General features: G+C 41.3%; 2 protein-coding genes across 2 annotated transcripts; one reads left to right on the plus strand and one right to left on the minus strand.

Annotated features, from left to right (window-relative positions):
- The first annotated feature begins 933 nt into the window (after nucleotides 1-933).
- On the plus strand, nucleotides 934-3,322 carry LOC105007920 (transcription factor Sox-19a). Its single transcript, XM_010867044.3, has 2 exons — nucleotides 934-1,842; nucleotides 2,039-3,322. The coding sequence occupies exons 1-2, from the start codon at nucleotides 1,199-1,201 to the stop codon at nucleotides 2,340-2,342; spliced, it is 948 nt and encodes a 315-aa protein (XP_010865346.2). The 5' UTR covers nucleotides 934-1,198; the 3' UTR covers nucleotides 2,343-3,322.
- A 9,178-nt stretch (nucleotides 3,323-12,500) lies between these two features.
- On the minus strand, nucleotides 12,501-17,331 carry LOC105007921 (mannose-P-dolichol utilization defect 1 protein). Its single transcript, XM_010867046.3, has 7 exons — nucleotides 17,172-17,331; nucleotides 16,872-16,937; nucleotides 16,536-16,668; nucleotides 16,314-16,399; nucleotides 15,302-15,432; nucleotides 13,400-13,510; nucleotides 12,501-13,170 (listed from the first exon to the last, which is right to left on the minus strand). Exons 1-7 carry the CDS (start codon nucleotides 17,290-17,292, stop codon nucleotides 13,048-13,050), a joined length of 771 nt encoding a protein of 256 aa, XP_010865348.1. The 5' UTR covers nucleotides 17,293-17,331; the 3' UTR covers nucleotides 12,501-13,047.
- Between the last annotated feature and the right edge of the window lie 5,370 nt (nucleotides 17,332-22,701).

Raw genomic sequence — 22,701 nt, forward strand, 5'->3', positions numbered from 1 at the left:
AGTAGTATTTCAAGTTTACTGTCAGTACATACATCGTATAGTCATTTATTGCATAACAAATACCACCACACTGACTGGGTTCTAGCACAACTCAGGCACAGACTCTTTAGCATGATCCTGTAAAGCATAATGAATTAGCTATTTACTGATGGATGGCTGTGAGTGCACACCTAAACCACAATGGAGGTGTAAAGTGATGACCATAGAAACTAGAAAAGGTGTCAGTTGAGAGCTACTAACCTCACACCTAGACTCATTTTAGAACAGCAGGGAGCTGCTACTGGGTACAAGGGGGCATGGGTTGTGGGCTTTACTGGGAAATGGATCCTGTACATACTGTACTGTGTAAACATAGGCCACTGTACTCTGTCATACATACACACGAGGCTATAGATGTCATTAAGATACGTGATTTAAATGGATGCATTATTTATATACTTTTGTTTTTTCAGCCTACATCTTTAATTTGGTGGGTGATATATGTATATATATATTTTACAATATTCATCCCGTAACGACTCAGTTCTGATTATAAAAAACGTGAAAGCATAGCTACCAGGGGGGTCCCCTGGTAGTAATTGTAGATTTTTAAACAACTGGCTTCTCGAGACCAAATCTGAGTCCAATAGGAAAAAGAGTAAGCCTACTGCGAAAATAGTGTTTTTATGGAATTGAGCAGTATATCTTAAATAAACAATAACTATAATACATTTAACAAAGTAAAGTTTGTAGTTTGTATGGGGACACGGGGAGAGTGGTTCCCTAGCTTCCTCCCACTGCGATTTCTCCTCACTTCACATTCACTCAAGTGCATTCCAAATTCACCGCACCCCTTCTATAGAGATGTAAATGAGTGGGGTGGAGGGAGAGGGGGCAGTTAGAAGCGGATTTGCTTGTGTAGAAGTTTTATAATCACCAGCTACCAGTGGGAGAGGGAGTTTTGATTTCAAGAAGGAACTCTAGCTACAGCAGTACATCTAAATCCCTGTTTCCAGAGTATCGTCTTGGCCTTTATCTTAATATTGAATTGGTAGCATGATGTTTTTGATGCGATTTGGTTTTCATCTCTGATTTTCGATTAGTCTTTTATCGATTTCAACCTCGTTTGGAATATTCGGTTGAATTAACTTATTTTAATCAAGGAAGATTGGACAAATCTGAAAACTCTGTTAACACTTGGTGTATTTCATTTATAAATATGTATAACATAATGGAGCACCAACTCAAGTCCTCTGTATCCTCGCATCAGTCTGGAACCGGGCAGCCACCTGCGAACGGAGGAGGGGGGCATGGGGGAGGCCATGCAGGCTCCAAACCTCCAGCAATCCAACCTGACCCGATGGACAAAGTCAAGCGGCCCATGAATGCCTTTATGGTCTGGTCTCGCGGCCAGCGAAGGAAAATGGCTCAGGAAAACCCCAAAATGCACAATTCCGAGATATCGAAACGGCTGGGAGTTGAGTGGAAATCTCTTACAGATGCAGAGAAACGGCCGTTCATTGACGAGGCAAAACGCCTCCGCGCGGTTCACATGAAGGATTATCCAGACTATAAATACAAACCCCGTCGTAAAACCAAACCGGTGCCTAAGAATAATAATCTTACCGCGCAATATCAGATTCCCGGTAACCACCTGTTGAGTCCTTCCACGGCACAGGGACAAGGTGGAAACCCTAGAATGGACAGTTATGGCTGGGGCCACACGGGGGGTTACGCCGCAGCGATGCAGAACGAGGCCATAGGCTACACCCAGCAGCTTCACCGCTACGACCTGTCAGCACTGCAATATCAGTCCAGTATGGCCCAAGCTCAGGCCTACATGAACGGTGCAAATGCATATAGGTGAGTCTAGATAGTTACTTTCTATCTGTGAATAAAATTGCCATGTGTTCTACTTTTCATGGAGTTCTAAGCCTAACAAACTAAGTTATTTTTAATTATCTGGGTGTCATATTCCCACTTGAGATGGATGTATAATTAAAAAAAATATATATATTTATTATCTGAAATTATTTGTAACACAAACTCTCTCCTCCAGCCCCATGTCCTACAGCAGCAGCCCCCAGCAGGTCAGCCCGGTGATGTCTATGGTGAAGCAGCAGTCTGATGGCCACAGCATGTCCCCATCCCCCACTGGGACCAACAGCCCCCTCCAGCAGCACCACCATCAGCCACACCAAGGCCAGCGTGGCCTCCAGGTCCAGGGGGATCATCTCAGGGACATGATCAGCATGTACATGCCTGGCGGAGACACCTCAGAAGCCCAGAGAGGTTACTCTGTATCTGCGGCTAATATCCAGCAGCATTACCTGGGAGGGTCAGCACCACTCACCCACCTTTGAACCGAATCCTTACTTCAGAACTGAGAGCTGGCACTGGTTGAAATAGCTGCGTCTTGTGCTTGTTGAAATGCAGTGGACTTCCATTCTAGCATTCTTTTTGACATCCTCAATCAACCTCTGAACAACATAGTCTGACACTGTTATTGTGAAAGTCCAGAAGCAGGGGAAGTCTGCTAACGGAAATCAGCTCTGTTTTTTCTAACACACCAACCCACCCACCCACCGGTAAGCCCCCACTCTGGTTCATGTTATTCCTTGAGGGTCTCATGATTGAGCTGGTAATAATCAGTTTGCTCAAGAAACCCAAGTTAGACAGCTCGAATATGCTGCACGGACATGACCATCTGGCATTTTGGCAAATGGGTGGAAGTTAGTAACCAACCTGATCTGACTTGATCAGCTGGGTTTGACTGCTGGCAGCTCAGAGAGGTCAGAAAATGCAGAGGAACTGAAGATAAACTATTTTTCAAAACAAAGATGAGACAGACAATATTTTGTGACTAGATGGTGGTTACGTCATTGGTAGTTGATTGTTTCAGTGTACATTTCTGTTTGAATACCATGATAGTTGTGATTGCAAAAAGCAGAAATTGTCCCATTCTACCATTTCTCTTAATCATCCATCTGAAAGAGTTTTAATAACTGCAGTGGGATGTCAAAGTTTAAATGGACCGTTGATTAATATTTTCTGAACAAAATGGCTTAGACATTGACAATCTTAAGTGTCCCTGTCAGACAGCTGCCATTTTTATATTAATTCAGAAAGATAATTTACCTCTTAATGGGTCTACACTGTAATTTATATTAAAGTAAAATGGCAGCTGGTTTTATTTCACATTTGTCAAACACAAAACTCAACCAATGTTTGTGAAACTTGTTAATGTTTAGTTTATAATTATGCTGCTTTTTTGAGGTTCAGGCCTTATTTACAGTTATGAAATGTAACAATTAATGTTTTTTTTAAATGCCCTTATAGTAAGGGTATTTTTATTTCAACAATGTTTAAGAAAAGTAATAAAGAATTTTATTATTTTTTATATTTTCTGCTGTCACAATTTGCCTACTATGAATCCTAAACTCTAATTTACATAAAAAGTAATTAAGGAAAATACTAAAATCAACCATTGAAGTTTAAATAAATGTTGTACAAATTTATAGTCATGGCCCATTGGATTGAACAATAAGGCTACATTTTATTTAATGTGGTTTTAATTTCAAACGTCTTCCTTTGTGATCTAAGAAAATCTATGAAGCGGCATCTGGCTTCTCTTAAAACTTTAGTAAACGCTCCATAATATTATGTCTACATCACTTTCTCCAGAACTTGGCCCACTTCTATCCCCACAGAAAAGGAGATTGGAAGGCTGTCCAACTCCAGAGCATAATTACCCGTTTCGGTAAATCCCATTGTTCTCTTGCTGCTTTAGAGCATGCAGGTGCACACAGTAAAGCCATGGTTCTCAGCATGTCTTATGGCTGGCTTTGTCCTCCTTTCTCTGGGTGTCCCACAGGGCAGAAAATTAGCGTTGCATTGAGTGCCCCGTCTTCCTTATCCCACAGTCCAGGCTTAACCCTTTCCCTGCCCCTTACTATTCTCATGGAAATAAGGTCTGCCATCACATTACTGACTGACTAGTGAAGCCAGTTTAGGGAATGTCGTAGGCCTGGCCACGGCCGCATATAAAAAGAACATCACTAGGTCTATGCAAAACAATTTCCTTAAGTGACGGCATTGGTTACTTATCACACACATTTTAAAATATATTTTGGATGAGGACATCTAGGAACACTGAAAAACTGAATTGTATGAACTGTACTCATTTTTTAAGGGGGTGGGCCTCCAAATGAGGGGGGGTGTGGAGGGGTCCACTTGTCTGGTTGTAGAAATCTCTTAGGCAGTCTTCCACAGGTTGTTGTAACCAAGGGATACCCCGTCACCAAACTACCTACCCCCTCCAGTTAAATGTGTGCCACTCCTGTCCTGTTGCATTGCAGCAAAACCTCTCTAATCCAGCCCAACATTCATTTGTAGATTTAAATCAAATTGCTAGGCCTACAATGGCACTGTTGAACAATTTTATAATAGGCAATAAAAAGTTAAACATTGTCTGTGACCCTCTCAAACTGATGATGGACAAACATAAAAATTTAATAAAAAAAGGACATAAACAGATAGGGGATTCAACAGGTGAAGTTGACAGTTATCTTTGTGAGACGAGCGTGTCAAGCCTAAGGATCTTTAGCAACTAATTCCAGTCACTGGCTGTAGCAAACTGAAAAGATATTGACCAAAGGAAGAATATATCTTCCAGAGCGCAGGTTACTATCAGAGTAACAGGTGTTATGTAGTGAACTATGGAAGACAGGGCTTGTACCAGTGAAGGAGGGCCAATTAACCTTACTATAAATGTCACAATGATGAGTGTTGAATGGGGCCACTTATACAGTGGATGGTATAGTGGTAAATTACATGTAACGTATGGAGTAGTTTTTCAGATGCAAATAATTTATTGATTTAAATTTGGACTGCAGGCAATGTTGATAAACAAGAGTGAGCAGTCAAGCCAAATTCCAATATATTTCTAGGTGCTGACATACTCCAACTTAGTCCCATCCAGGGCAAGAAAGTTTGGGGGGCAAGAAGGTTATGGAAGACTTCATATATTCAATTGTTTTGTTATTAAGGAGTAGATAGTGTTCAGAGGAGGCATGTTCGACATTTTAAAGCAATGTTGAAGGTTGGACAGCACAGTGAGGGGCCGGTTAGAGATGGATGAGGGAATTACTGGCAGTAAGCAGTAGGCCCAAGAATCAAATTCTGAGGGACACCCATGTGAACTGCCAGAAGAGTGGACACATTGTATGCATTTTTAAAGTTGTTTTGGATTCTATAAACCCATCAGGTTTGTAGAATGCAAGGAGCAATTTTCAAATTGGGGTATGTCAACAGACTTTAAAAAAGTGCTTAAATGCCATTCATAAAAGGTCCAGATAAACAACTAGACTTGTTTGCCAGTTAAGGCTGATTTTATATTGACACTGAATGTTTTGCAATGTTTGAGACACTCACATAATAGAAGTAAAACCTAACAGAATGTGTAGAATTGTATGGCAAATTCCCTTTCTTACATCCCAAAATAAGAAAGGGAGAGTGAAGATATTTTGGGAGCTGCTGTAAGGGAATACATTTTGAAAATTAAAAACAAATTAAAATAGGAAGAACCATGTCTATGTTTGTTGGGCAAACAGGTTAGTTTTTCCCAAGCCAAACTGAAAGATGTTTTGTGGACAGGCAGCAGGTGAGTGCTATAGGAGTGGGTGTCTTTCGTGTGTAGAATGGCTGCCACGCTCCAGTGCCATGTCACAAGAGGGGGCTGGATTTGCAGCATATTTTACCACAGCTGTGAACAGTCACCAGAGATCAGGGCTGAACTCTCTCATGGGTGACATGCTGGCATAGCACTCATTTGTGTGTGTCTGGCAAAGCTACACAAAAACAGAGAGATAGAAAGATGCTGTGTCTGGTTCCAACATTGTAAGCCTGTGCCTCAGAAGTTATTAGCTGGTCAAAGCAAACAGTACTTTCAATTTCCTACAGAAAAAGGAGAAAACATTAGCAATTCATAAAGGAACTAATTCACTCATGGCAATGCACTGGTTACTAATGAGAAGTGTTGTAGTGTTAGTAAACATATCCCTATTACATGGTTTCACCAGCATCCAGTGAAATATTTTGATATATTAAACAGTGATGCTTAAGATTTTAGTTATGTGTAAGACCCATTGTTAAGTGGTTTCAATTGATTTTATTTCTTCCCCCTTTCTATAAGCCTCGGAAGGTGTGTTTCCATAGTATATGCATTGCTCCCTTCCCAAACCCACAGCAAACGCTGGAGTGGCTGTACTTGAGTTCTCAGAGATAGACCACCCTATGTTTGGGCTGGGGCCGGACTGGTCTAGCCTGTTCTGAGTCTCTCGATGTCGTGCCACACTACACAAAGCCAACACATCGAGGTCAACAACTCTGACAACTCACGCCCAAGAAACACAGTGTGGAGTTAGCACAGGTGTTCCGCCAATGAATGCACCGGTAAACCCACGTTTTTGTTCAGACACGCAAACACATCTGTTGATCCCTCCAGAAACATTCACAGCATTCAACTGATATTTTCTTAAAAAGCCTGAATGTGCAAAAATGTCTTCTTTCAGTCAACCCCAATTGATCAGTGACACAAAAAAAAATACATTTGGCTCAATATTTTCAATTTGAGATCAAATGTTTAATAATAATAATATTTTAGACTTTTACTGTTTTTCACTTTAGTTTTACTCAGAAATAAAAATGGTTTATGAATCCAATAATGGGAGGTTTTTATATTTTTTGGGAGGTTTGACCTTTATGCCTTTTATTATTCACAATTAAATAATGATTATAAATAATTAAGTAAGCATCTGCATTAATGTATAAATGTCCAAAAACATTTTCTATTCTTACTTAAAATCCACAACTAAGTAAAGATTGGACAAAACTAAATCTTTAACACAATCAAAACAAAAGGCAAGTGCATTAAACTTGTGTTATCATTGCATGTTTATGGGACCAAACACAAAACTTTTGACTACTTTAGAGAACTGGTACAAATTAATTTTAGCCAATTAATTTGTTATACAGATCGACCTACATTAGTAAATATATTATTTTACAATTTTGTTCTTCAAATTTGTTTTGAAGATACATCAAGTTTTTCAATTTCAAAACAGTAATAAATATGTTTTAAAAAAGAAAACCCAGTCAAATAAAAGGAGATATTCAGTAATGACACCTTTTATCTCAAATTCAAAAGGCTGGAGTATACTGTAGTACAATGGTTCTTAACTGGTTGGTTATGAGCCAAAGGTGGGTTGAGGGATGTTTTGGATGGGCCAAAATATAAAACTTCAACTAATTATTTTATATACTCCAGGTACAGTATTTTAGCATGGAGCTCCAATGCCATCCAGAGGTTTTGGCATCATACAGTGGATATAAAATGTCTACACACCCCTGTTAAAATGCCATGTTTTTGTGATGTAAAAGAATGAGACAAAGATAAATCATGTCTGGACCTTTCCCACTTTTAATGTGACCTATAATGTGAACAATTCAATTGAAAAAAATCTGAAATCTTCAAGGGGGAAGAATGAAAAATAAAAACAATTACAATAACCTGGTTGCATAAGAGTGCACACCCTCTTATAAGTGGGGATGTGGCTGTGTTCAGAATTAACCAATCACATTCAAACTCATGTTAAATAGAAGTGATTACACACCTGCCATCATTCAAATTGTCTCTGATTAATCACAAATAAAGTTCAGCTGTTCTAGTAGGATTTTCCTGACATTTTCTTAGTTGCATCTCAGCGCAAAAGCCATGGTCTGCAGAGAGTTTCCAAAGTATCAGAGGGATCTCATTGTTGAAAGATATCAGTCAGGAGAAAAAATAAAAAATCCAAAGCATTAGATATACCATGAAACACAGCAAACACAGTCATCATCAAATGGAGAAAATATGGCAAAAACTGGATGTCCCTTCAAAATTGATGAAAAGACTAGAAGAAAACTGGAGGCTTCCAAGAAATCTGGAGGCTTCCAAGAGGCCTACAGCAACATTAAAGGAACTGCAGGAATTTTTGGCAAGTACTGGCTGTGTGCTACATGCGACAAAAATCTCCTGTATTCTTCATATGAATGGGCTATGGGGTAGGGTGGCAAGACGGAAGCCTTTTCTTACAAAGAAAAACATCCAAGTCCCCCAAAAGCATGTCGGAAAATATAACATGGTCTGATGAAACCAAGGTTTAACGTTTTGGCCAAATAACACTGCACATCACCCAAAGAACACCATACCCACAGTGAAGCATGGTGGTGGCAGCATCATGCTTTTGGGCTGTTTTTGTTCTAACATTTAACATGAGTTTGAATGTGATTGGTAAATTCTGAACACAGCCACATCCCCACTTATAAGAGGGTGTGCACTAGGTTATTGTAATTGTTTTTATATTTCAATTTTCCCCCTCGAAGATTACAGGTTTATTTTCAATTGAATTGTTCATGTTATAGGTTAGATTAAAGTTGGAAAAAGTTCTGAAATGATTTATCTTTGTCTAATTCTTTTGGATCACAAGAACCTGGCATTTTAACAGGGGTGTGTATACTTTTTGTATCCACTGTAGGTAAATATGAACAAATAAATGGTGTGAAATAAATGTAATTACTGTTTCTTGGAGCTGGCCAACTTTAATTCACTAATTGTAATTTTTTTGCCTTTCTTATCCTGATTTGTGAAGGTCAGCAACCTTTTCTCTTATTTTATTTGTGTTCTCTCTGGCCTTTCCAGTTGATGGATGGTTAAGGAAATTCAGACTATATGTGTCACATCATATTTATGACTGAAACAGGATGTCATGGATGCCAAAGAGTTCCCAAAGACTGAGATTAACTTTAGAAAGTATTTATCTTAATCAACACACATTTCTGAATAAAAAAAAGTATAGATATTTGTCTGTGAACAATTTTTACTCAATTCAAGTATGGATTTTTATGATTTTGTCAATGTAAGATCAAGCTGATAAATAACAATGACATTTGCAGCCTTTTTTTCCACATTTAACTAGGTTGTCTATATATAGTTAAATCACAATGAAAAATACCAAATAGTACAGTTTTCAAATACAATTGCTGCATTTACTGTCTATTGTAAATGTTGTAAATGACTACTGTAGCTGGAAACAGCAGTTTTTTTATTGCATACAGAGGCCCATTATCAGCAACCATCAGTCCTGTGTTCCAATGGCACTTTGGGTTTGCAAATCCAAGTTTATCATTTTAAAAGGCAAATTGATCAAAACATTACAATTATGTTAGCACAGCTGAAAACAGTTGTGCTGATTAAAGAAGCAATAAAACTGGCCTTATTTAGACTAGCTGAGTATCTGGAGCTTCAGCAACTGTGGGTTTGCTCAAAATGGCTAGAAATATAACTTTCATTTGAAACTCATCAGTCTATACTTGTTCTGAGAAATGAAGGCTATTCCATGGGAGAAACTGCCAAGAATCTGAAGATCTTGTACAACGCTGTGTACTACTCCCTTTACAGAACAGCGCAAACTGGCTCTAACCAGAATATGAAGAGTGGGAGGCCCTAAGTGCACAACTGAGCAAGAAGACAAATAGACTAGAGTGTCGAATTTGAGAAACATATGCCACACAGGTCCTCAAATGGCACCTTCATTTAATAGAACCTGCAAAACACCAGTCTCAATGTCAACAGTGAAGAGGTGATTCCGGGATACTGGCCTTCGGGCAGAGTCGCAAAAAAGCCAAATCTCATATGTGTACGTGTAAAAAATCTCAGACTGGCCAATAAAAAGAAAAGATTAAGACTGGCAAAGGTACACAGACACTGGCCAGAGGAAATTTGGGGAGAAAAGTGTTATAGGCAGACAAATCTAAGTTGGAATTATTCAGAATAACATTTGTGAGACGCAGATCAAATGAAAAAAATGCTGGGGGAGTGCTTGAGGGTGCTCCTTGGTTGAGGCAATGTGATTGTCTGGGGGTGCTTTGGTGGTGGTAAAGTGGGAAATTTGTACTGGGTAAAAGGGATCTTGAAGAAAAAAGCCTCACTCCATTTTGCAAAAGCATGCCATACCCTGTGGGCGGTGCTTGATTGGAGCCAATTTGCTCCTACAACAGGATAATGACCCAACGCAAAGCTCTAAACTGTGCAGTCTTTTGATGGAAGAAATAGTCAGCAGGTATTCTGTCTATAATGGAGTGGCCAGCAGTCACCGGATCTCCACCCTATGCCACGTTTCCATTGGTGCTTTACCCCAGTACCAGGGCTACACCAGTGTTATATGCAGATGTTAGCTCCTGACCTTTCTGTTCCACAATACATTTGGTACCAAGGACTAATGGAGGGGCTCACGTGGGGAGGGAGGAGTAAACTATCAAAGCAATTTGGTTTTCTGGTTATGAAAAATTAAAGGCAATATGGTTCTGGTAGTAAAATAAACAACAAGGCCATGCTCAGTTTGTCTACAATAGGGCGTTTTAACTTAAGTAATAGAACTAATTTCTCCTGCGACCGACTCCTTCTCCACCTACATTTGTGACACTGCAACTAAACCAGTTTAATAAGTATTTTTTCAACTATCTACCATTAATAGAAGGATTTGGAAGAATTTTGAGGTAATTTTGTGTTATAGGTTCAGCAGGCTACGTCTCAGTCTCAGCGCTCCGTTTTTCTATTGAGTATCACCTTCGGTCTTTCCAACTCTTTCCATTTTGAGTCATTGCTTCAGTTTACTGTTGCTTCATTTTCTTTATTTTATCAGGGACCTGTTTGTTAGATTGGATGAAAACCATTAGAGAGGCCTAAAGCAAACGATACACATCGCCATTTGAATAGAACAACATGCTGCGTTTTCACACCATTTAATGTGTCAATCCGCAAACCCCACCTTAAGTCCTAAAGTCTGAGACTTGGCACTAGTGAGCTGTTGTGGGAGTAGCTTGACTATGGTGTGTAAGAAGTGCCCATGAAGCAAATCAAACTTGTGGGAGGTGCTTCAGGAAGCATGGGGAGAAATCTCTTTAGATTACCTCAACAAATGGACAACTAGAATGCCAAATGTCTTTGAAGCTGTAATTTCTGCAAATGGAGGGCACAATTATTATTTCAATTACAAATCATTAATTCTAATCTTGTCAATGACTGTATTTTGCTATATTTCCTATTCAAACTCATTTCATTTATGTTTTCTTGGAAACTAAGGACATTTCTATGAGATCCCAAACTTTTGAACAGTAGTGTAGACAATATCTTTTCCAGATAGCATTTAGGAAGGAAGATATTTTTAATACTTTTGTCACCTAATGTTTTCTGATCTTCAACCAAAACCTAATATTAAATAAAGCGAGTTATATTTAATAAAGGGAGTTCATATTAAATAAAGGGAATAAATGACACTCTTTTCAAATGTTCAGATTGAGAGCCCAATTGATGGTTCCTTCATTGATTATGTCTTCCAGGTGAAGCTGGAAAAAGTTTACACTACATAATACACCACCATGCTGGACTTTGGATAGGTGGTCATTTCAAAGCACTGTTTGGTTTTCACAAGATATAATATGACCCATCAAAAAAGCTCATACATGACTCACCTTTCATACAACATTCTTCCTAGAGTCTTAACCAGTCTTGAAAGTGTTTTGTTCTAGTCATAGCATAAAACCAATTATGTACATGAAAAGGTTAAATTGTTTTCACATAGGTTGTTGCATAATTGTTCATTTAAAAAAAATTATTAAACTATGTTTGTTCACTTGGGTTGCCTTTAGTTAAAATTAAGATCTGAAAACATTCAGGGGTAAAAATATGCAAAAAGACACAATAAAAAAGAAATCCTGACACCATTATAGAGCAGTCATAAATGTAAGACAGATTTAAAATCTGGGGGAAAAAAAACATTGTACTGTATAATATATTTTCCAAATTCCAAATGTGGGAATATGCAGGGGAAGAACAACCATTGGCCACTGGCACATAGCCACACAGATCCTTAGATCAGAGCTGTTAAGGGAGGGGCTATACATGGCACATCAAAAAGCAGGTTAAAGGTATACAAAGAGATTGGAGATACATAAGCTTGGACTGGTAGATAAGGGAAAGAACAACACACCAAGTCCAAGCAGATGTCAATCTGTGCGGATATGAAGTCTAACTCCAAGAAGACCTCCCAAGAAGATGGCTAGGTAAAATAAATAATAATAATCCACAGAAACAAATGTCATTAAATTGTTTCACCCACACTATCATCCTCATTAAGGATGTTATTGTATTGTACCCACTAGGTAAAATAAATAATAATAATCCACAGAAACAAATGTCATTAAATTGTTTCACCCACACTATCATCCTCATTAAGGATGTTATTGTATTGTACCCACACTATCATCCTCATTAAGGATGTTATTGCATTGTATTGTACCCACACTATCATCCTCATTAAGGATAAGAGATTCCTATATATATATATATATATATATATATATATATATATGCCAATAAAGAAACAAAAGATATGTGTAAAAGTAAGTTGAAGAAGACAGTGAAAATGTGTGTTCTTTATTTATTTTTTAAAGACATAACAGTTATCAGCTTTCCTCAAGTTTGGCTTGAAAATTGAGCTCTGTCTCTCTCTAGAGGCCCCAATGAGAATCACAGTATTTATGGTTTCCAAGCAACAATGCAATTTCTGTCAGTGTAAAAATACAGTTTTGTGACCTGAAACATTAAGACCAAATTTTACAGAACAGAACCGTAGACATGCACACACACAAACACAGTTATTTGTTATCCTTGTGGGCACCAGAAGTTCCAATCCCTTAGCCCTAAACTTAAATCCAATCCTAACATACATTTTACCTGGTCCTAATGCCTAATCTGTACCTAACCTGAAAGTAACCCCTTACCACTGTGACCAATTATACATTTTCCCTATGCCCTAACTCCTAAGCTGGAAATTTTTCCCCAGCAAGGTCTTTGCAAAATTTTTTTTAGACTGATCGGTGTTACTATCTTTGTGGGGCCTTCTGGTCCATAAATGTATTGTTAGCCTGGATAACACACAGACACACACACTAATGACTGATCAACTACTACTCCGTCTTATCTTTAGTACTGCAATCCTGGTAACACACCACCTGGGCCAGGAGCAGGCAGCTAAGAGAAGCAGCTATCAGATGGGTCAGAGTAGACAAACAGCTCCAGTCTCCAGTCTCCTATAGACAGACAGGCCCAGAGGGAGGAGAGAGGGGAGAGCAGAAGATAAGGAATGGGAGAGAAGGAGAATGTTGAAAAACAGGTATGGAGGGTCATAGGAAGTGACTGCAGAAAAGTGGTTTTAAAACGCAGAAAGGCATTTGAAAGGAAAGCAATCTTATGGAGTTCGTTGATCAACATCATAAACACAGGAAAACAACTTTTCCTCCGAGTATATATGTGTGTTACCTGTAGAGATGTGAAGACGAGAGCAAGGGAGCCAGTGAAAACTAGGAATACGGACATAGGTGACAGCTGGCCTGTGTTGCCGTGGAGGTAGTTAGTGGCTACCTGAATCACCTGGTCAAACACATTAAAGAAGTTAGCTAACTAGATATTGCCAAATATTCTAAAATAACAAAAACGTTTGTTGTGTAATTGACATTAACACATTATTAAATAATACCAAAATAATGTTGTTGACAAACTATTCTGATGTGGAAAAGCATAAAAGGTAAAAAAAATACAAAGCCATTCAAACTTGTCTTAAACATATTTTTAGATTATGTATAAGTAGAATGTCATAATAATTTTAAGTGATTAAGAAAAGGATTAGGTTACTAATCTGGTGGCCTACTGCATAAATATTTTCAACAACAGGGTATACACCAGTCTGTCGCTAGGGTACGCCCAAAGCCTTCTAATAGAGAAAAGCCTGAAAAATCTATGTGATGCAATCAAATCAGCATGGAATAAAATCCCTAATGCACATTTCCAGCACCTTGTTAAATCCACGGAATGAAAAATTGGAAGAAAAAATGAGGTGTTACCTGATTATAGATAGGTGGGTATATGCTTGCTATGGTTATGAAGTAACTTGATAAGGTTAGGGTTATTCTAGTTAGTAGTTGTGCTCAAAAGTTTGCATACCCTTGGAGAATTGGTAATATTTGTACCATTTGTAAAGAAAACATGAGCAGGCAAACATGTCTTTTATTTCTTATGGGATTCACATTCAACTGTAGGTCATAACAGAATGGCACAATCATAAAACAAAACATGGCAACAATTAAGCCTAATTCAGCTGGCCCGCAATAAAACGTGTTCATTACAGCTGCCCTCTCTAGAATCTAACCCAGGTCGCCCACATGACAGGCTGTGTTGTTAACCATTACGCCACAGAGCTGTATGCTTACCAGGAGTCAGTATAATATCATGCATGAACATCACGTCGAGTTTGACTATTTCATTAGACACCATTAACCATTGTGTTAAACTGAGTAACGTTTCTTATTAAGTTTTCCTCCACCACAAATAGCATCCATGAACGGCTTTTGCCACTGGCCTTTTTAACAGTTTATTAGCCATTCGTGAATGACATTGATACAATAACTACTGAATTAATATAGGTGAAGATAACGGATTTTAACCACCAGAACTGTTTTACTTTAGGCTTCCTATAACATAGCTGCGTAAGTTTTTATCTGTCCTGAACAAATCCTAAGAAATAATTTGTCAGGACTGTGACAGGAGTCAAACACAGGACCTGTTAATCTGTAGTCTGCATCTCTAACCACTGCGCTGTTTAACAAGGGGTAGTCAGTCGGTCAGTCACTCACTCACTCAGTAAGTGACATTTGCTCTTCTAGACCGGCCTCGCTTACACGGTCCGGCAAAAAAAGAGAAAATACATGAATCCCTTCATCAATGCAATTCTTCTGTTCAATAACTGTGTAACTTTCTCAATAGTACTGAATACGAATTGACTAATGGATAATTATATTCAAGCCAACAAAATGGGCTGGGCCCAGGACAACATTCACGGTTGTCCCCCCACTGTTGGTGTCACTGCCAAGCGTGAGTATGGTCATTATTCCGAGTTAGTTAGCTAGGAGCACTAACTAGCTTTGGTGTGGGGTAGGCCCAAGTTGAGATAATACACTAGCCAGTGTTACGACGCTACCGAACGTACAGAGCAGTCCAAATAGGCGTCTTCACAGGATTAAAATTAATGAATGGCATTAATCCTGCTTTGCGGAATACCCGTCTGTTCCCAAGTCATCTATTGACTGTACCACCCCTGCCACTTGACTCCCAGATGTTGATATTTCCATCTGGATGGGTAAAAACAAACTCATGAAGGTATCTTACCCGGCTTACAACAACAGCCAGCATGCTGGAGGCTTGCATCACGGACACAATACATTCAGGGACCAGGGGCGAAGTCAGGGCAAATGTAAGGAGCAACATCACAACAGCATAGGCCAGGAGGAACAAAACACCTGCCAGACACAACAAGGACAGTTAGAAAGCAGCAACTGTAGAGAACACATACATGTTTCAAACAATAAATTGATGACTGAACACTGTCAACTTGAACTCTGTCATGATATTGCTTGTCATACTAAAAGGGTGGAGAACTGCCAGAACTGGAACTGTTTGACTGGTTGTGTTCAAAATAAATGTTATATCGCCAGTATTTTGAGCTTTCATTTAAACGGAATGCACACAGTGACTCATGCCAATTGATAGTTTTCATGTGACGTCACGGCAAACGCCCACTTTGCAGGAAAAACAAACTCTCCTTCCATTGCCCTCCATTGACAACTCCACAACTTTTACTAGTTATACTTCAAAATGCCAGATAGTTGCAGTTCCATTACATGCGATAACTGCATATATATTGCATTTGCAATCATATCTACAGGAAATCTGTTTTTGTCTGCACCGATGCAACCAACTCCAATGGCCTAGCTAATGTTAGGCCATGATTTCATTTTGGTAGCAGTGTAAAGGGATGGATTCTCCACAAGGTATATGTACACATTCCCAAAGTTCAGCTCGGGAAGGGATGTCGCTGTTTTAAACAATGAAAATAAATCAGTGGGTGCTATGTATATCCATAGAATTCCCAGTGTTAGCCGCTATGTTTCAACAATGTTTTGGCTGCCAGGCTGTCAAAGCAACCATGTGAATGAAAACTATGCATTGAAGCCCACGTCTGCACCATGGGTCTTGTGTGGCTGAGTTGGTCAAGCATGGTACCTGCAAAATCAGGGTTGTAGGAACAATTCCTAAGGGGGACCAGTATGAACCAAAAATAATACAAAATGTATTGGGTTAAGAGGGTCATACTAAATAACAAAAGGGAAACAAAAGGGACCTTTTAAGGTGTTCCTATTGTAGTGTTGGATGAGAAACCCCATTGCCAAACACTGGATTAACATGAACAGTCTCTCTGCCCAGGCTCTGTGAAGAAAAAAAGAAAAAAACTAAATAAAATAAAAAAAGATAAATCATTCTGCTCTGTGATCATCAACATCATACTGCACGCCAGGACAATTTTCATAAAAAATTTATAATTGTATTGATTGACTGTACATACTCAAGAGGAAAATTATTGGTGATACAAAAGAGAAGAGGTCCTGTGATGGCATATACATGCAATAAGACAGACCACCAACTGATTCCTGATGCATTCCTGGTTCTCAGAATCCTCCACAACTGAGGGAGCTGCGCTGTAGGGCAGAGTTATGGAGAGGAGGGGGTGGGTGTGAGAAGGGAAGCAGAAGAAAGTCACAGTGACAGATCAATAAAACAAAAATGTATTCATAGCATTAATAGAATCATTAAAGCAAATGTGATAAAACCAAATATGTCAATGAAACACTTACAGTTATGAATAGCATATTTCAAAAAGGGAGAGAAATGCTTTTCTCACCCAACACAGTCCCAAGAATGATCCAAATTCCCACAGTTTGGCTCAAAACTATCTTCCAGCATGGCACTGTAGTCACAACAACAGTTGGTTGTCAGATGGGGGGACCCACGTTATTTGGCAATGCTTATAAAACATTGTAGTCTATACAAAGGTAACAAAACATTGTAATGACGCACATAAAAAAAATTGCAATGCCAACAACTTCCTGATCATCGCTCTATGCAAGCGCCTATCTAACAAATTAGTTTCACGTCGGTGAATTACACATCGATGTCGCGCAATCATCACTGCGGACCTCACCGTGCAGAACGTTCAAGTCGACAAAAAAGTAATCGTAACATTTCTTTGGCATAAGGTATGTAAGTAAAAACTCTTCAGTTGGAGACAGAAGCTCCTCCACATCAACTTCCGTGCAGGCCATCGTTTCACACAGCTTTGTGTACCTGGAATGTTTCCCCTCCGATTTGCTGGAAAACCTTTGCAACAGTTCCCCAAACAGTCCCATAATCTATACATTCCGTGTGGTTTATTTTTAATACAATTATAGAGATAATTTTTGACTATTAATTAATACCTTAATAGTTAATAGGATAATTAACTATTAACATTGTAATTGTTTTATGTGTGGGTGTAATAGAGTTCAGACATATAGGTTATATAAATGGGTAGGTTATATACAGAGTTGGGGAGTAGCCTGTTCTGGTATTTGTTTTTTTCATGTTTTTAATTGCTTCAAAACATTGTTGAAAAATAAATGGCAATTATACTCGAATAGAACACCCGCATAGATATAAGATTTACCCACGCAAACGTAACCTGCGATTATTATGGCCACCAGTGAGGGGTTTTCAAAACGCAAATGAAAGAAAGAAACTGTGATTATAAACCTAAGGCTGCACTCCTCATGGACTTTGGACCCTGTGAATGGGAGAGTAATAATAAGTGATTGCAATCAACAGCAAAACATTGCTACTAATAACACTTTAGTAAGAAACTGCAGTAGTTACAGTGAGCTAGTTGTGATATTAGCTTTGAATTGTGTAATTAGTAACTTCCCAAAGATATTACTTTTAATAGTAATCCAAACATTTCTAACCTGCTTTTAGAAAATTATTTATAGTGTTACAAGGTCTCATGTGTGAATGGGGAGCAGGTGTGTTGTCACATGAAAAGATATAATCAAATATTTACAAAAATGTGAGGGGTGTACTCACTTTTGTGAGATACTGTACATTGGGGAGAACATGTATTTGATATACTGCTGATTTTGCAGGTTTTCCAACTTACAAAGCATTTAGAGGTCTGTAATTTTTATCATAGGTACACATCAACAATGAGAGACGGAATCTAAAAATCCAGAAAAATCCCATTGAATGATTTTTAAATAATTAATTTGCATTTTATTGCATGACATAAGTATTTGATCACCTACCAACCAGTAAGAATTCCGGCTCTCACAAACCTGTTTGTTTTTCTTTAAGAAGCCCTCCTGTTTGAACTTATTACCTGTATAAAAGACACCTGTCCACACTCTCAATCAAACAGACACCAACCACTCCACAATGGCCAAGACCAGAGAGCTGTGTAAGGACATCAGGGATAAAATTGTAGACCTGCACAAGGCTGGGATGGGCTACAGGACAATAGGCAAGCAGCTTGATGAGAAGGCAACAACTGTTGGCGCAATTATTAGAAAATGGAAGAAGTTCAAGATGACGGTCAATCTCCCTCAGTCTGGGGTTACATGCAAGATCTCACCTCGTGGGGCATCAATGATCATGAGGAAGGTGAGGGATCAGCCCAGAACTACATGGCAGGACCTGGTCAATGACCTCAAGAGAGCTGAGAACACAGTCTCAAAGAAAACTATTAGTAACACACTACACCGTCATGGATTAAAATCCTGCAGCACATGCAAGGTCCCCCTGCTCAAGCCAGCGCATGTCCAGGCCCGTTTGCTAATGACCATCTGGATGATCCAGAGGAGGAATGGGAGAAGGTCATGTGGTCTGATGTGACAAAAATAGAGCTTTTTGGTCTAAACTCCACTCGCCGTGTTTGGAAGAAGAAGAAGGATGAATACAACCCCAAGAACATCATCCCAACCGTGAAGTGTGGAGGTGGAAACATCATTCTTTGGGGATGCTTTTCTGCAAAGGGGACAGGACGACTGCGCCATATTGAGGGGAGGATGGATGGGGCCATGTATCGCGAGATCTTGGCCAACAAATTCCTTACCTCAATAAGAGCATTGAAGATGGGTCGTGGCTGGGTCTTCCAGCATGACCACGACCCGAAACACAGCTGAAAGTCCGTATAACCCAGTGACAGCCCCGGAACCTGAAGGATCTTGAGAAGGTCTGTATTGAGGAGTGGGCCAAAATCCCTGCTGCAGTGTGTGCAAACCTGGTCAAGAACTACAGGAAACGTATGATCTCTGTAATTGCAAAGAAAGGTTTCTGTACCAAATATTAAGTTCTTCTTTTCTGATGTATGAAATACATATGTCATGCAATAAAATGCAAATGAAATACTCAAAAATCATACAATTTGATTTTCTGGATTTTTGTTTTAGATTCCGTCACTCACAGTTGACGAGTGCCTATGATAAAAACTACAGACTTCTACATGCTTTGTAAGTGGGAAAACCTGCAAAATCGGCAGTGTATCAAATACTTGTTCTCCCCACTGCATATGCTTTTTATATTATTGCATCCCCAATAAATTAATGAGCTGATGACACTGCTGCACAATATCAAAATTAATAGGCTACTGATCTTTTCCTGAGGCTGTGCTAATGGTCCGTTACTATGGAATTTATTGTTGGAGAACGTTATGTTTGTTTTTCAATGCCTTGCTAAGACTTTTCTAAGACTTTTCCCAATTCGTCTCCATGCATTGAGCTAGAGGTCCGCCACACAGTTCTTACGGGAGAAAGGAGAAGAAAAAACATTGCATCAGTTTACCGACAGTGTTCTCCTGGTCCGTAATTTAAAGGCTACTGCAATATTAAAAATAACACTCAACTAATACCCCTCCATGACCTGCCACCTTAACGTGGTGGAGGGGTTTGAGTACCCGAGTGACCCTAGGAGCTATGTTGTCTGGGGCTAAATGCCCCTGGTAGGGTCTCCCAAGGCAAACAGGTCCTAGGCGACGGGTCAGACTAAGAGTGGTTCAAAACCCTTTAATGATGAGAAAAATGTTGAGGTCCGTGACGTCGCCCGGTACGGCGCAGCCGGGGCCCCACCCTGGAGCCAGGCCTGGGGTTGGGGCTCGTACGCGAGCGCCTGGTGGCAGGCCTTTCCCCATGGGGCCTGGCCGGGCTCAGCTCGAAGGAGCGACGTGGGGCCGCCTTCCCGTGGGCTCACCACCTGCAGGAGGGACCATAAGAAGAGGAGAGGATCGGGCGGCAGTCGAAAGCCGGGGCCTAGACCACCCGATCCCTGGACACGGAAACTAGCTCTAGGGACGTGGAACGTCACCTTGCTGGCGGGGAAGGAGCCTGAGGTTGAGAGGTTCCGACTAGAGGTAGTCGGGATCACCTCTACGCACGGCTTGGGCTCTGGAACCACACTCCTTGAGAGAGGATGGACTCTTCACCACTCTGGAGTTGCCCATGGTGAGAGGTGGCGGGCTGGTGTGGGTTTGCTTTTAGCTCCCCAGCTCTGCCGCCATGTGTTGGAGTTTACCCCGGTGAACGAGAGGGTCGTTTCCCTGCGCCTACGGGTCGGGGATAGGTCTCTCACTGTTGTTTGTGCCTACGGGCCGAACGGCAGTGCAGAGTACCCAACCTTCTTGGAGTCTCTGGGAGGGGTGCTGGAAAGTGCTCCGACTGGGGACTCTATCGTTCTACTGGGGGACTTCAACGCCCACGTGGGCAACAACAGTGACACCTGGAGGGGCGTGATTGGGAGGAACGGCCCCCCTGATTTGAACCCGAGCGGTGTTCAGTTATTGGACTTCTGTGCTAGTCACAGTTTGTCCATAATGAACACCATGTTCAAGCATAAGGGTGTCCATCAGTACACGTGGCACCAGGACACCCTAGGCCGTAGGTCAATGATCGACTTTGTTGTCGTTTCATCTGACCTGCGGCCGTATGTCTTGGACACTCGGGTGAAGAGAGGGGCAGAGCTGTCAACTGATCACCACCTGGTGGTGAGTTGGATCTGATGGCGGGGGAGGAAGCTGGACAGACTCTGCAGGCCCAAGCGTACTGTAAGGGTCTGCTGGGAACGTCTGGCCGAGTCTCCTTTCAGAGAGATCTTTAACTCTCACCTCCGGCAGAGCTTTGACTGGATCCCGAGGGAGGCTTGTCGAAGCGGCCGCTCGGAGCTGTGGCCGTAAGGTCTCCGGTGCCTGTCGAGGCGGCAATCCCAGAACCCGGTGGTGGACACTGGAAGTAAGGGATGCCGTCAAGCTGAAGAAGGAGTCCTATCAGGCCTGGTTGGCTTGTGGGACTCCTGAGGCAGCTGATGGGTACCGGCAGGCCAAGCGGACTGCAGCCCGGTTGGTTGTGGAGGCAAAAACTCGGGCCTGGGAGGAGTTCGGTGAGGTCATGGAGAAGGACTATCGGCTGGCCTCGAAGAGATTCTGGCAAACCGTCTGGCGCCTCAGGAGAGGGAAACAGTGCCCTACCAACACTGTTTACAGTAGAGGTGGGCAGCTGTTGACCTCAACTGGGGATGTCTTCCATTGAGGAAGCAGAGGATGAGGGCACAGAGGTGGATTTGTCCATCACCCGGGCTGAAGTCACAGAGGTAGTCAAGAAACTCCTCTGTGGCAAGGCACCGGGGGTGGATGAGATCCGCCCTGAGTACCTTGAGTCACTGAGTGTTGTGGGTGCTGTCTTGGTTGACACGCCTGTGCAACATCGTGTGGTGGTCAGGGACAGTGCCTCTGGGATGTCAGACCAGGGTGGTGGTCCCTCTTTTTAAGAAGGGGGACCGGAGGGTGTGTTCCAACTATAGGGGGATCACACTTCTCAGCCTCCCCGGGAAAGTCTATGCCAGGGTTCTGGAGAGGAGAATACGGCCGATAGTAGAACCTCGGATTCAGGAGGAACAGTGTGCTTTTCGTCCGGGCCGTGGAACACTGGACCAGCTCTATAACCTCTACGGGTGCTGGAGGGTTCATGGGAGTTTGCCCAACCAATCCACATGTTTTTTGTGGATTTGGAGAAGGCATTCGACTGTGTCCCTCGCGGCATCCTGTGGAGAGTGCTTCGGGAATATGGGGTCCTGGGTCCTTTGCTAAGGGCTGTCAGGTCCCTGTACAACCGAAGTAGGAGCTTGGTCCGCATTGCCGGCAGTAAGTCACACTTGTTCCCAGTGGATGTTGGACTCCGGCAGGGCTGCCCTTTGTTGCCGGTTCTGTTCGTAATTTTTATGGACAGAATTTCTAGCCGCAGCCAGGGGCCAGAGGGTGTCAGGTTTGGGGACCACACGATTTCGTCTCTGCTCTTTGCAGATGATGTTGTCGTGTTGGCCCCTTCAAACCAGGAACTTCAGCATGCACTGGGACAGTTTGCAGCCGAGTGTGAAGCGGTGGGGATGAGAATCATTACCTCCAAATCCGAGGCCATGGTCCTCAGTCGGAAAAGGGTGGCTTGCCCACTTCAGGTTGGTGGAGAGTGCCTGCCTCAAGTGGAGGAGTTTAAGTATCTAGGGGTCTTGTTCACGAGTGAGGGAACGATGGAACGGGAGATTGACAGACGGATCGGTGCAGCTTCTGCAGTAATGCGGTCGATGTATCGGTCTGTCGTGGTGAAGAAAGAGCTGAGCCGCAAGGCGAAGCTCTCGATTTACCGGTCAATCTACGTTCCTAC

The sequence above is a fragment of the Esox lucius genome, chromosome 7 (assembly GCF_011004845.1).
Source record: "Esox lucius isolate fEsoLuc1 chromosome 7, fEsoLuc1.pri, whole genome shotgun sequence".
In the NCBI taxonomy this organism is placed as follows: Eukaryota; Metazoa; Chordata; class Actinopteri; order Esociformes; family Esocidae; genus Esox; species Esox lucius.